The 15,624-nt window shown below is 33.5% G+C and overlaps 1 protein-coding gene and 2 long non-coding RNA genes across 6 annotated transcripts; all 3 read right to left on the reverse strand.

Moving 5' to 3' along the window:
- Positions 1-2,723: 2,723 nt before the first annotated feature.
- On the reverse strand, positions 2,724-4,393 carry LOC125590336. Of its 3 annotated transcripts, none has more exons than XR_007326681.1 (6): positions 3,950-4,393; positions 3,689-3,732; positions 3,423-3,582; positions 3,253-3,338; positions 3,087-3,173; positions 2,724-3,002 (listed from the first exon to the last, which is right to left on the reverse strand). It is a non-coding gene; the product is annotated as an uncharacterized LOC125590336 (long non-coding RNA). The 3 variants fall into 3 exon arrangements; XR_007326679.1 differs by having other exon boundaries at positions 3,689-3,738; positions 3,918-4,393; XR_007326678.1 differs by having other exon boundaries at positions 3,689-3,738; positions 3,974-4,392.
- Positions 4,394-4,484: 91 nt separating this feature from the next.
- LOC106440892 (probable WRKY transcription factor 20) lies at positions 4,485-7,535 on the reverse strand. 2 transcript variants are annotated; one of them, XM_048763836.1, is made up of 6 exons: positions 7,248-7,535; positions 6,205-6,354; positions 5,704-6,133; positions 5,486-5,621; positions 5,244-5,402; positions 4,485-5,113 (listed from the first exon to the last, which is right to left on the reverse strand). In XM_048763836.1, exons 1-6 carry the CDS (start codon positions 7,440-7,442, stop codon positions 4,645-4,647), a joined length of 1,539 nt encoding a protein of 512 aa, XP_048619793.1. In that variant the 5' UTR covers positions 7,443-7,535; the 3' UTR covers positions 4,485-4,644. The 2 variants fall into 2 exon arrangements, with proteins under 2 accessions (XP_048619793.1, XP_048619795.1); XM_048763838.1 differs by lacking the exon at positions 7,248-7,535 and adding an exon at positions 6,683-7,221.
- Positions 7,536-10,451: 2,916 nt separating this feature from the next.
- Positions 10,452-11,970, reverse strand: LOC106444650. Its single transcript, XR_001288303.3, has 4 exons — positions 11,633-11,970; positions 11,453-11,525; positions 11,030-11,367; positions 10,452-10,940 (listed from the first exon to the last, which is right to left on the reverse strand). It is a non-coding gene; the product is annotated as an uncharacterized LOC106444650 (long non-coding RNA).
- Positions 11,971-15,624: the final 3,654 nt, after the last annotated feature.

Genomic DNA, 15,624 nt, shown 5'->3' on the forward strand with positions numbered 1-15,624 from the left:
TTTACATATAGAGCAAAATATAGAGGAATGCTATTTCTTCCTCTATAAGAGCATCTCCAACCCATCTCTATAATAGAGATCTCTAAAATAGAGGAAAAAATAGAAATGGTGTTTTAGCTCCGATGTGTTACTCTATAATAGAGAAATGCTATATTTGCCTCTATAAATAGAGAAATGCTATTTTTTTCTCTAAATACAGAGGAAAAAATAGCATTCCTCTATTTATAGAGGCAAATATAGCATTTCTCTATTATAGAGGAACACATTGGAGCAAAAACACCATCTCTATTTTTTCCTCTATTTTAGAGATCTCTATTATAGAGATGAGTTGGAGATGGTCTAAATAGAAGAGAAAATAGCAATCTCTATTTTAGAGACAAAAATAGAGATGGGTTGGAGTGATTTTGTCTTTAAATGCTATTATAGAAGTAGAAATAGAGGTGAGTTGGAGATGCTCTGAGTGAAACATTGATTTATGACCCCAAAATCTTATGGCCTACTTGTGTATATATATGACTAGGCATGAAAATTTATGAAGAAACAAAAATTATTCATTTAATGTTTTTCTTCAAAAAGAAAAAAAAAATTATGAAGAATATAGTGTGGTTGTGAATAATGATTTCTATAACATACTAGAAGTTACAGATATCATGTCTAAACCGATCAATATATCTTAATCTTTAGCACAGCACATAGAGAAGAGGGGTACAGTATATGGATGGTTCTGAATAATGATAAATTATTGGTAAAATTTATACTTAGAAATAAAATAATTGAGATTACACCAGAAATAATTATAATTAAAAATAAAATAAATTTTATTTATAAACTAAAATTGGTTTACAAATAAATTCCAGTTCATAAAACAAAACAACAATTAAAAGAATCTAAGTAAAACCAGAAAAAAAAACTAAGCCAAAACTAAATTCTTCTTATTCTTCTTCTTTTTCTCGATCCAAACGTCCACCACACAGATCTTCCACCACAGATGCTTCAAAATCCCCACTATCTGCTACCTCTGCCTTGTCCAGCTTCTTGTAAGATGGGTCCATATATCTGCAACAGACATGGAAAAAATAGTCAAACCTTGTTCTCACAATCAGAGCCTGTTTATGGCTTGAGATGTCACAATAATGTAAAAGCCCTGCAACTTCAGTGAAAAAAGAGATGGTTGAGCGATTTACCTGCAACTTTTGCAGTAAAATTCCACAAGTAATCTCCCCGAGGAGAGGACCTTCAGCATCTGTGACCACCATTGTAGTGAACTCACAACGCTTCCTGCAGAAACTGTCAAAACAAAAAAAAAAGACCATGACTAAACTAAGAGTACGCGTATTAGTTTAGCTTTCATAGTCACAATTATTGTATCATTTTGTTTTGTTTGATAGCCATAAATATCACAGTTTCCACAATTTATCAGTTTTACAATATGAAACCTTATGCTTGATTAACACTACAACTTATTTGTATAGTGTTGATTTGATGATTAATTAATATTTACTGTAGAACTTGTACTTGATATAAATTAGGTGATTCTAACATATTGATGTTTCTTACATGTTTAATTAACAGAAAAAGCATTACCCTCTTGTGTACTAGGGGTGGAGCCCCGCGCAAGCGCGGGGATCTTAAATATATTTGAGTTATAGCAGTTGAAAATGTTGATGGAGGTGGAGTGTAGAAGAAGAAGGGTGAAGAGATGTATACGAAGAAGAGTGAAGACATTTTTAATTTCCTATTAGTGCACATGTGTAATGTCTGAAATTCTTTAATGTTTTGAGTGATTGTTAAGAAAAACCTCATTGAGAAGTATAGTAAATACTTCTTGATTAGTGAGTTTAAGCATCTCTTTGTTGAACACCACAAAAAGGGTATAATTATTTTCATCATCAATCAATAATCACGGTATTTGTTATTAACGATAATATAACTGATCTGAATGCATAAAATAATGACTTATTTTTCTTTAAATGAGTATGAAAACTTTTTATCTTATAACACTGGAGAGATGCGGCAGATCTCTCTAGCTTTTTTGCTGCAGTGAGTGCAAGAGACATAGTACCAACATTTTTGGTTCAAGACCTCAACAATCCAGGCTTTGCAAATAAAATAAGCTTCATGTAAACCAAGAAAAAAAAAGTACCATTTTATATTATAATTTGAAGAGGGAAGAGATTTTAAACTTTATTGTAAGCCTAGCTAGTTTCTAGTTGTACAAAGCACGGATTGTATTTTAGACATAAACTGGAGTTTAAACATAAAACTTTTCTTTTGTTCACAAACATAAAAATTTCTAATGTGGCTAAAACCTTCCCGGAAAAACATACACTGTTTGATTAGCCTAATGGTTATCAAAATTAAGAATTGACCAATCTTTGATAGTTTTTTTTTACTGAATTTTTGCATTAATATAAAGGTAGCAAGAAGGCTTTTTCTTTTTGTCAGCCCCTTCTAGTGATTACAAAATAGATAGATCGTTTGTAAAAATAATAGAACCCATTATCGACCCAAGTGCACCAAGCCTGGTACGTGAGATGATGCCCAGAGAAAAGTGTGAAAAGTAGCCCAAGTAATAGCCCAACCAGATGTTGGAGTGCCTAAATCTCCTAGCTTGGTATTAAATTCTGCATCAAGCATTATATTTCAGAAGCCGTTGGTTCCTTTCCCTAAGTTAAATATATGAATTAGTTGTTTTCCGATGACTTCCACTACACATGGTCTATTAGGAGGAGATTTAAGTAACTAACTCAAATCAGTTAAATTTTTAAAAACTCAGTTTCAAGAACAGACGGAAACTTGGTCAAAAAAAAAAAAAGAACAGACGGACAGCTCAGCACGGTACGTAGATCTCAGTACACAAAATAGGAAAATAATTCAAGGAGCTTTATAGACAAAAACTCAAATCTCAAACTCAGAAGATCGTGTCTGTTATGCTTCTTGGTAGAGATGTCGTAGGAAGCTGTTGGGTGGGAAATGTCTTAATGGGTTCTGTCGTAGCAGCTCTGTTATTTTTATAAAAAGAAAACATTGTTAGATACACAAGGCATGATTGTTTGGTGAATGAATCAAGAGGAGCTTATGCTTACTTTTTAATCTCACGGCCATCACTAAGCGGCAGACCTTGTGATGACGATGATTAGTTAGTTTCACTCTTCCTCGTCTCTCCTACCTCTCTGCAATTTCATAATCAAAAAGTCAATAACAAAACATCTCTGCCCTGCTGCAAAAACATTCATATTTTGTCTAACTTACTCTGTAGATTCTTCTTCTTCATCAACAAAAACCTCAAATGAGGAAGCAGAGGCTGCAGGAATTCTCGCAATAGGTTTCGGAGGAACCTGCGATGATACATAGAAATGCAGTTAAGTCGGTATTGTAGAACTAAGTTAGTTTTGTTTAGGAGGTTAGAGCAGAGTCAAAACCTTGAATGTTTTCTATTTTCAAGGTAATGAATTGTTTTCTTTGTTCCTCTCTGCTCTGCCTCCAAGCATTAGCCAAGCATTACTCTGGTTTTGACTTTTATGTTTCCGGATGATTCCCCAGTGATTGTCAGTGTAGATAGATAAAGGTGTATTGGATGAGCTGCACACATATCATTGTGAGTTGCACAATACGTTAGAATCTGATGAAGTTTGTATATGCTTAACCTTAAAGGTTAAAATAGGAGAGGAAAACATAAACCCCTTACTGATTTGGCTTGGCTTCTTGGCTTGTGGTCCTAACGTTTGCCTTCTGTATCTACAAAAAATCATTGTCATGTAAGAGAGCTTATTAAAAAATCCTTTTAGTGATTTCAAAAGGTAAAAGTTATTGCAATATTATTAAAAAATCATTGTTATGTGAATTGCAATATTTTATTATGATAAAGATGTCCTCTGCAAAAAAAGTCAAACAAAATCACGGTTTCGGTTAATTACGGTAAATGGAGATTGAAGATTAAGATCACGACCAACAATGATCTGGGGAGATCTACCGAGTCGGAGAGCGTCAAAGGCGGAGTGCGCGAGAACAACATCGGATGAGGCCATCTCTGAGAAACTTTCTACGCTTTAGAATATGATAAACTAACAAAGATTCCGAGGGGTAATCATCTTCTCAAGACGCTGATATATATAGATTTCACGCGAAGGAAATGGAAGCGTCGAGATCTGGGATTAATGTGAGTATCAATTACTCGCGAATTATGCAAGACATTGATCCTCAAGGGAGGTGAAGAGATACAGACATGTGAAGTGTAGAGATGAGAAGAGGAGCAGATGTTTGCAGATCATAAAACAGATAACGGCGGATTGATTATGTGAGGAAGGTAACAACGACGAAGCCCTAATTTGGATTATTTGGCCCAAATCAGCCCAGACGACAATCACAATCGGATCAAACGTAACCGGCCCAATCAACAAACCGTGGGAACAAAAAAAAACGAAAACCAAATAATAAATGGGACCCACAGACTTAATGTTTTGCATACGTGGATGCCCTGAGAAGAGAGGAAAGAGCCTCATTATATATAAGATTTGTACAATACATTTTTTGGGAGCAGAACACATATATATAGTTTAAAAATCAAGATCAGCTCTCTGTATATAGAACAAGGTCTCATTACTAACCTAAGAAGAATCCAATACTGTTTGCTTCATGTACCTTCTAAGGACCCGATTGTATTCTCCCAATGTTATGTGGATACTGGTAAGATGAATGGTTCAAGGACGAGACACCACCATTTCGAGTCTCGTTCTGTGTTTCTCTCGAGCCATACTGATGGATTCCGCTGTTTAAGCTACCGTGGTAATATGACATGGGAGCAGCATGAACAAACCTGAAACCGACTCCATTTGGGTGAGTTTGGTTGATGAGGAGTTGTTGATTACGTTCGTTGGAAGTGTGGTCAGGTCCATCAGAGGAGATTCCAACACCGAGATTGAGGCTGATGGTGTCTGTTGTTTCATCTGGTCTAAACCGAGGCTGGATGACATGATGGTTGGTAGACTTTGAAGTGGGAACGTCGTGATTGTGTTTGCCTTCGTATGTTGTTATTACAGCTTTTGGATCGTGTGATGCCCTCTCTACGTGTTTTCTCACTGGACATCCAGGAGCTGTGCACTTGTAATAGCTCCTAAAAGGATCCAATTGCCAAGACAATCAACACCTTGTCAACAAACCAAACAACTAGCCACTTGAACAGAACAAAAGACTAAACTGTTATAGCTATCATCTTGAACTGCAAGTTTTGTGGTTGAACGAACCTGGGATTGGGGTTTCCTCTGACGACTTTCTGACCATACTTACGCCACTTATAACCATCATCAAGTATGTCAACCTCACTCAGAGTCTGAACAACAACACGAGGCTCCCGGATAGGTTTCACAAGTGGAGTTGTTATCTCCATGCTCCCTTCCAACCTCCTGCATATAAGAAAGTTTATTAATCTCTATTTCAAAGCAATCACCTGAATTGAATCCTCACTCTTTTAAAAAAATTCTAATACCTCCGTTTTGTAAATGGATCCTCCTCCTCCTCCAGGTCATCTTTAACTTCTCCACCATCTTCAGTTGTCGGAGGTACTTCAGGGTTATTATTACCAGTTTGTTCAATGGCTTGAGACAAGTTGTAGACGCCCTTCTCTGTATTCAGATGAAGTTTATTGTAAAGGGCACTGTATATGGTTTTACCATCTCGGCTATAGTCATTGGAGGATACACTTACCTATCCTTTCTTCTTGTGCAGCAGAGTTTCGGCGACCAGGTTGAGGTTTAGGATGCTCATGTGTGCCCTTGTAAATAATATCAGTCATCTGCCCATCATGAGACCTTTCAAATAGTTTCTTCACTTCACAATTAGGATGTGTACATTTATAATAGCTCCTTGGAAACTCACTCCCTTTGACATGCTTTTGACCATACTTTCTCCAGTTGTAACCATCATCAGCCAAAACTGACGGCGTGCTTCCTCTGGAGTCATTTTGAGATGTCTGAACTGATTCATCTTGATCAGATCCGGTTGGTGGCGTCTGAAGAGGAGGAGGAGTTGGCCGGCTTAGGTCGGTTGAGGAAGCTGCGGTCTCACTGATGGAAGAAGGTGAGTGTGAGGATCCATGGTCCTGTACTGGTGGCTCACTTCTATGCTCTGCATAAACCTTGAAATCAATAGGGATATTAAGACGATGCAACCCCACAACAGCACACAAGGGAAGTTAAGAAACAATACCATATTGGATGCAGGAGGTCTGAATTCAAATTCAGTAGACTTGTGCTCGGTGAAGGTATTCTGATGCAATGTCCTTCCTGTATAAGAACTTGAGTTAACATGCACTGGCCGGGGCTTGAACAAAGAACCAGTCGTAGGAGAAGGTTCTGGCTGAAAGTAATCAAAAGTTCGCATATCAATGACATGGATAAAACATCATACATTAAACAAAAGACGACAAAAATAAACTCGTTCTGAAAGATGGTATGAAGATGTAACTAAATAGGAAAATGTAATTAAGCATAGCATCACTTATACTATTAGTCAACATTTTGATAGGATCTGAGCATAACTTGAGCTAATACCCAGGAAACGAAAAAAAAAACTTTTTTCTCACCAACGGAATCATATAATATTTAATTTAAGCAAATGGAATTTCTATACAGCTAACAGTAAAAACAATTAACAAAGAATGGAAAGAAAAAGACAAGAGCAGTACCAGACACAGGGAAGATCGACAATGTGAAGAAGTAAAAAGAGAAGAGGACATATATAAAAAAAAAACTACTTAGCATCAATAAAAAGGTTTATTCGCAGAGAACAATCTGAATGGACAGAAATACAAACCAATGCAGAGTATAAGTAACGTGAAGAATCAGAATCTAGGCCAAATAAAAAAAAAATCATAGTGTTTTTGAAGCTCTTGTAAAAAAAGATTTAAGAAACATAAGTCCATTGTTTTTTTTTCCTTGTGGGCAAACAGAAAGCATCTTCACCAAATTACACAGCACAACTAACAAACTCCTTCCCCCAACACTAAGCACACTACTAGAAGAATCGTAGCAACATGAACAATGGTCCGAATCAGAATAAGTGGAAACAAAATATCAAAAAGATAATCTTTTTGGATAGTGAGAAAGCTGACTGTATCCAATTCCAATTTCAGGAACCACTTCGGTCTAAAAAAAATGCAATAATAAAACCTAAATTTTCTTAAACAAATCCACAATAATGAGGCGAAGAACAAGTGATGCTTCATCAAGAGAAGTAGGTGATGCTTAAACCTTGATGTTGGAGATGAAAACAGGAGATTCCAAAAACGAAGTCGGACTCAACCTCGAGATGTCATTACACCTCGAGATCGGAAGCTTCGCCGGTGACATCAGCCTATACCTCGCACCTCCTCCTCCTACAGCTGAATTGTGCCTCGCCGTGGAATCCTGAGACTCCTTCCGCTCATTGTCAGCTTGAGGGTTCATTTCAGCTAGAGACGAGTTTTCAAGGAGAAAAGGGAAGCTCAGCTATGTTTACAGTGAAGGAGACTTCCGACCGCTCTTTGGATTCATTGTTTTTGCCTTTTTCTTTCTTTTCTTATTTATTTTGTTAACCTCTTTTTTTTTTTTTTGCTTTATTAATTTTCTTTTCAATATTAAACTAACAAGTAGAATTAACATTTTGGTTCGGCATCTCATATTCAGATATTTGAGTTAAATTTGATTAATAATAGTTTGGATTTATGAACAATACTTTGTTCGTATATTTTTTTTACAAATTTGATCAAAATAGTTATCAAGTTGAATATTTAAATTAGTCTTTTAGATTTAAAATTTTTATTTTGGATACTAATTCAAAATCTTGGATATTTATTTGACTTCAAAAATTCCGATGTATTTGACATTTATTTTTTGTTACTCATTCAAATTGTCATTCAAATTCGGACGCAGATAATGCTTAACACCCAAAATATCGTTCAATTCAAATTGGATACAAAAAAAAAATTTTAGTTCAGTTCAAATTTCAAATTCAGTTACAAAATCTCAAACCTAGAAATTGCAAACAATATAAACTGAATCTTTTTTTTACTTATGGATTAGTCTAGACTTTCCATGTGTCTTGGATATCTAGAGTTTAATCAGAAAAAAAAAATCCCAAAACTTAATTAGTATTTGAGATGCTAACTATAAGTGTTAGAGTGTTCAATATAAAAATAATTAAAAAAATAATCTGACTTATCGCTAGTGAAGTGTCAAAAGCAGTGTGGTAGGCGATTATCACATATCAACTCCCGCGAATCTTTACAACTCAACTTACTTTGGAATCTTCCGTGAACAATCTTGAGTAACTAGGGGTATTCCGGCGCTACGCGCCGGGTTCGGACATTGATTTCTCTTTTGAATGCCATTAGTTTCATTTTGTATCTGTTAGTTGTTAGTATAATCGAGTTTGAATTATTTGTCTTGCCAATTAAGAATTTAGGGTCGTGAACTAATGACTAATTTTATGAGTACATGCTAGGCCATTTGCCTCCAGGGTTAATAGCTTTCCACGGCCATATCCAGACAATAGATCCGTTCTGGCATATGCTTGGTCTCGGGTACCAAGGGAAAACAACCTTTTCTGATGCAGAAAGTGCAGCTGTTGTTCATTTCAATGGAAGAGCCAATCCTTGGCTTCATATAGCATTTCCTCATCTACGCCCTCTGTGGGCTAAGTATCTTGATTCCTCTGACAGGTTCATCAAGAGCTGTCAGATTAGAGCATCATAATAACAATCACATATCAAAACTCAATTCACACGTTGGTTAAAAGGACCTCTTCCAGATCATGTTCTTGCAGTCTCTCCGTACTTTCAAATTCTGATTGCGAGAAAGTAAAGAAACACATTCTATGTATTAGTGTTTGAACATCTGCCAAACTCTACTTAAATTTACATGTAAATAGATAACATTGCGCCAAGTAATTGGAGTTAACAATGTCATATCATTATCATTGTTCAGTAGATAACAGTTGTTCATACAACCATAACATGATAAAACAAAAGCAACGATAAGACTGAGAAAACCGAGAAAGAAGAGAGCAAAACAAATGGATTTTCTTTTTTTTTTCAGCGTAAGCAAGAAGCAAACCAGTTGATGATTTTTTCCCAGTTAAGCAACTGGTGGACGAAGGACATGGTCCTGAGAGGTATCGACTGAAGTAGGAGGCATGAACTGCCACATGGCAACTCATGGGTAAAAAAAAATATTCATATATACATCGGGAAAAATGTAATTGTTTAGAGGGTTAGTATAAAACAATGTTGCTTACGTTTTCATCGATGAGCAAACATGTCAACACTCATCAGTTCCTTGCCTTTGTTGATGTTTATGGCCTCCCAAAACCTCAATAGACAGAACTCCGCGGTGTTACTGTGGAAAACAGAAAGGTATTTATTGACTGCTTCATGTGGGCGGAGTGGATTAATAACTAAAAACTCATAGTATAGAAATTCGCGCGGGGTGGTTGATTTTGTAAAGTATAGTGATCGAAATTTGTATTTATATTATTGTGGTTTGTAATAAATGTATTCTTAAACATTTGGTCTGACAATCAACCTTCTAATTATTTCATTCTAATATCGAAGTGGTCATTTGGTTAATAGTTATAAACCACAATTGTCTGCTGGATTATTTTTTATCCATTTAAAAAATTAATGTTTTTTTAAATAGAAATAATGTTTTTTATTTAGATTTGTTCTTTCGAAATTTTAGTATCTAGAAGAAAGGTAGTGATTGCTGGTCGGGGAGCCTTGGTGTTTGCCATAAGGGTGATCATCGAGTCGTCGAACTCACTGTCAACATAGGGCCAAAATAAACTTGTGGAATTTAGCTCTAAGTTATGTTTTAGATTTAGACCATGTGTGTTTCTTCGTAACCGAATAGTTTAATTATTTGTTTTTGTTGGATATTACTTAGTTAAGCATGTTTTATTATATCTGTATATGTAGTGTCGTGGGCTTGCATGCATTTTGGGGATTATGTGAATACAACAAAGAAATAAAATTAGTATATTATTCTTCTGTCCATAAGCAATACAAATATCTAGCTGTATTTACGTCTTGTTTTTATGTATATCATTATTATATACTTCACTTAATGAGTTTATCATAAAAAGAATTTGTTATCTCAAAGTGTATCTATTTTCATAAAGAAGAGTTCAACGATAGTCTTTAGGACACAAATCATTGCTTTGTTGTGTCCATATCCACTGTAAGCAGTCTGGAAAATGATTTTTTTAAGTTGTAGTGGGTGCATTTTTGATTGAATATATGAATTCGGTGGTGTGTAAATTGCTGCAAACTTACTCCATGCGGCTATCATACCAATTGATTATTGATGAACCAAGTGTTATTAACTGAAATGAATTCGATTTGTATTTATATCTTATAACGTAGTACTGTGATTGATAGTTTTCTAATGACTTTGGTAGAAGAATATGCAGAGAAGAAGAATTGTAGTCTGGAAAGAATAATATATCCAAAAACACATTGACCAAATCCTTGTGTACACAGTACAGTCATATACTTATTCCACATATGGGCTTATATGATTAGAACATGTTTGCTGTTAAGACTCTTTTTGTATTAAGACAGGTCAAATCTTTTAATGTATACAGTTTCGGAGAAGCAAACACATCAAAATCTAGCTTCCTAATTTGTCAACTTACTGCAGATCTCTGTTTTTTTAGCTAGCCTCTTTTGTGTCCTCTCTATCGCAGTAGACGTACAACTGCAGCTGATACAAATCTAGTTCTCTCTTCAAAAGATCAGGCTGTCAACGTGCTAAAGTATGATGAAATTGAAATCTCCGTTCTTGAGACAGCCTTCATACTTTGAACAGGAAGAGGACTGGAGATGACAAAGAAATATATACCTGAGACTTCTTCCTCTACTATAGAGTTAGAAATGAGATATGGAATGTGTTCTGATTTGACTAATCCTACACCACAAATATAAGAACTATTAAAACAATGCATCAAGTTAAATTTTTGTTGCAAAAGTATTCAGAAAAAGTGAAATTGCAAGTACCTCACTCTATATGACTTGCTTTTTTTTCTCAGGAACAAAAAAACAGTCTTGATATTGTTGTAGCAGAATGCTTCGATGGCAGCTATTTGGTGCAAAAGATGTCTCATGTTGTCTCGTTCAGTACTGCAGAACCCAAGAAGTGGAACCAAGCTCCGGTGTTTTATTGAGATTGAAATCTTGAACTTACCAAGTGTTAACCAAGAAGATATTTCCATGAGTTGTATGTGATCTCTACGATCTTGTCACTGTGATCATCTTGAGCCCTATCAAGTCTTAACAGCATGAGATGATCATGGAGTTGATCTTAGCACATGTATCATTATCGAGTTTCAACGAAGCTGACAGGAAAAGGGTAAATTTTCAACAAAACAACAAATAATATTTGATCAGAATCTGTAAATTAAAAGGAATTAGTTAACTCACTATCAATGGAATTAAGAAGGCTGGCGTTTGCATCATCAAAACCATCAAGAGAGGATGATACAGCTGACAAGAACTGAGAACGTAGGTTATCATTGGCATATGCCTCTTCTGTTTAAGATATTGAAGCAACTTGAAAAAGATGAAATAAACAGAACTGATTTGTATATGTAGAAATCATACCTAACGATTGAGTAAACAGAAGCCACATCGTTTCGTTCTAGACTGACAAGTGATTCTTGAGCTTTCCTCCATTGATGTGCATTCATTTCTTCCTTCTCCAAGCCACTAAAATCAAGTTTTCACAACAATCTCACCCCGTATATTTATACTCAGAGCGTTTGAGAAGGAAGTAATTAGCCATTGAAGATCATGTAGTGGGTGTCATTGATTGATTGCTAATTTGCTAACGTTTGGCATGCGAATCAACAAAGAGGGGTTGAGAGGCGATTGGATTACACAGGAAACAGTGACGGCAAACTTTAGGGTATGTTTAATGAGCCTAAACTCTAATGGGTCAGTGCCTAAAACCAAATATCCTGTAGGGCCTATTGCGAGATTTAAAAGAAACGAAAGTAGCGTCTTTTGTTCGGATAGAGAAACGCCACGTGTCAAAACTTGCCCCCCTCTTCCTGCTGATGTGGAAGGCTGTGCTCAGAGCACAAGCCAACTTTATATATATAGAAGATTTCAGAACATTCACCAATGACCCTTGCTTTAACTCTCATCTCTTTTCTCCTATAGAAACGAATTGTACTTGTCTCCGAGATATACACACTTGGTGATCTCCAACAAGTTTCTCTCGTCATCGGACCAAACTGATGTCCTCACATGTAATGTACTTGAGAGCGAGGCTAACACCTTATTGATAACCTCATAACTCTCTCTACCCAAGTAGAAATCGAGCGTTTCTCATTCCTCCATCCATACTAAGCTATTCGAATTGCTTAACTGGATCCAATTAACATGGCCCATTTCTAACATGAGCAATTGGGTCCAGTTAACATAATCGTTTATTTTTATCAGTAACACAACAATTAATATTACATTCAAAATGTTATGTTAAACTATTAATTTATCCAATTATCTTCCTGGGGATAGTGGTATTGTTTGTTAACTATATCTATTATGTCATGTTTTACAAACCACTAGACCATATTCTTTTCATGTATAATTTTCACAATATATTAAGGCAGCGTGAAAGTGGGTAGGACCTGCCTTTTCGGTTACATGGACAAATTATATATACGCTTGAAATAGGTGGTTCTAGTAAAAAGTTTAAACAAATACGGAAATACCTAAAAGAATTTTACAATTTGTTTATTAAGAACATAACTTCAAATGTAAAAACGGTGAAGTCATGCATGAAAATTGTCAAAGTTCAAAAAGGTGATGTCATCACCATCATCATAAGTTCATAACTTACGTTAAAACTAGATCTTGATCTGCACAACCGTACGGGTGATTATTTTTATTCTTATACATATAAATATTTGATTTATATGATTAGTGGTATATAATTTTAACATTTATCATATTACTAATAGTTTAATATAATATTTTCAAACATAACAATTTTATAGTTTACACAATTACACGCAGTAATTTAATTAATTGTTTCAAATTCTTAGTGATGTCTCTCTTATTAAAGCATGTACATTAACTAAAACCTTACATTATGTGATATTTACGATAAATTCTGTTCAATTTAATATTAACTTAGATATTAATTTTTTTACGATTACACTTGTTATTTGACTAAATAGCCTATATTAAGTGTAATTTATAAAACATCCGCTTCATTTAAATTATTAAACCAGAAATATTAATGCATTGTCTTTATTTTTGTCATTTTAAACCTTAATTTTCTCTTTATTATCTATCTTTTGTGAGGTTTCTTATGTTGTCTATTGATAATTTGGACCTTTTTACCCCAAAACTCTTGGATTATTTACAATGAATCTTTCAATGTTAAACTTTTGTTTGCAATTCTTCATCTATCATACATCATTTTATATAATTAACACTTAAACCTACAACTACATTTGATAATAACCACACTGAAAACAAAAATATTCACATGAAATGTATTTTTTTCAATCATTCATCTCTTATTTATGTTAATGACATAAATTGGTACAATACCTATTGCACATTCAAAATTGCACAAGATAAATAAACAAAAAAAAATTACATTAATGAATAATATATGAATATGGTCTATATAAAAATAAGTTTGATTATCTTTTTGTAAACAAAGCAGTCATATACTTCTATTATTGAAAAAAAATAAAACTAAACCGGACACCATATTTAATAACAGAAACTGAATGCACTTTCAAAATAGCATTTGTAGACCGATAATTCATATTGTTAACATATTTTCAACAGTATCGTACAAAATTCTAAATTAACAAATCCTAACTGTTAGAGATGAAATATTTAATTGATATATATTATGTTAAATTAATATCACAAATTTTATACAAATTTTACATGAATTTAATATAATTACAAAATTAATTAGACAATTAAAAGGTTTGTTTTAGTAAAAAATGAAATATACATTTATATTTAAATAATTACGAAATTAATTAAATATTTAAAGGGTTTGTTTAAGTGAAAATTTATATCATAAATGAAAACAAAAAAAAATAATTTTTTTAAATGTTGCTTTAATGAAAAGTATAATGATATTGTAAATTTAATGGTATGAAAAGATTTTATTCAGAGAAAATATGAGAATATCTATTTGATTTTTTTAGAATAGTTAAATTAATTTAAATATGTATGCAAAATCTTATTTAAGTAATCTTCTAAGGGATGATCCAACTTAAAAAATCACACATGAAATAAGGCTGTGATTTCTATTTTAGTAAAATAGATTTGACCAAGAGTAAGGGTAGTTCCAATATCTTAGTTTGGTGTACGTAATTTTCAATGCTTTTAGTTCACATGATATATGCATATATTGACTATTGAGGAATCTATACTATTAAAAGAGAAACATTCTGAAAAAAACTACTTATAAAAAGTTATTGGACCTTTTCATTAGATTAACATTTTTTTGGCATTCCCTTATTTATCTCTAACAACAAGTAACTCAATATTCAATAATATTATATACCATATCATTCACTTATTTTTACTCTTTCTACGAGTTAATCATATAATTTACAATATTTTTTAACGAGAATATACCTGCGAATTCACATTATCATTAAAATTATTGAAGATTTTGTCATTTATAATTGGTAAGCCTCATTTTCATCTACACAAATCTTACGTTTAGATGACAAATCAAATAGTTTTTTAAGTTTTGCGTATTATTATAAAATATATGAGAATTATAATCAATTTTTTAAAAAATATTATCAAAATTTTCTAAGTTTTTATCGGGTCAACCTGTGTCGGTTCACGGGTTAATGACATGATTTTTGGTTTTATCGGATTTTTAATTAATAGGTTTTCCTTAAATCTGAATTTTATGGAAACATATCAGTTGGTATAATCATAATAGAATATTACATGAAGACTATAAGCGAGTCCATATTATATACGGCCACCAGTTTACTGGTCCAATTGCAGGTCCGAATCAAATATGAAAATAATGCTTATATCTTAATTCGTCAATAAACTACATATGTATTCCTACTAAAAGGAGTTAAATCATTTTCAAAAATAAAATGTTTTTTCGTACCATTTCAATGTTTCACGATTGGTTTCAGTTTTTTGGTTCTAGAGATATAGAATTTACTCAATTATTTATGAAAGTCAGTTTAATGTAGATTTTGTTTTTCTTCTTCAGTTTGCTACAGTTTAGTTCGCGGTTTGGGATAAATGTACACAAACCTATACACTATATATATTATGTAAAAATTCATTTAAATATATATTTAATTTTGAAAACAAATCTAGCAGTGATCTTATTACTCAAGTGCTGATGACCGTTTTAAGGAGTGCTCAGAAACAAAGTGATGAACATTTGTAGTTTTATATTTGATGACCGTTAAATATCAATAATATTCAACGGTTTGAGAATTATTTAAGTTTCGACATATTAATGCATGGTCATGCAAAAACTGTTATAAGATAAACTCAATGGTTTTAAACACGTAAACTCATATAACTTTTTTCACTGCAACTAATAATACCTTCTTATATGTAAAATTACT

This window comes from Brassica napus, chromosome A3, assembly GCF_020379485.1.
Source record: "Brassica napus cultivar Da-Ae chromosome A3, Da-Ae, whole genome shotgun sequence".
NCBI lineage: Eukaryota > Viridiplantae > Streptophyta > Magnoliopsida > Brassicales > Brassicaceae > Brassica > Brassica napus.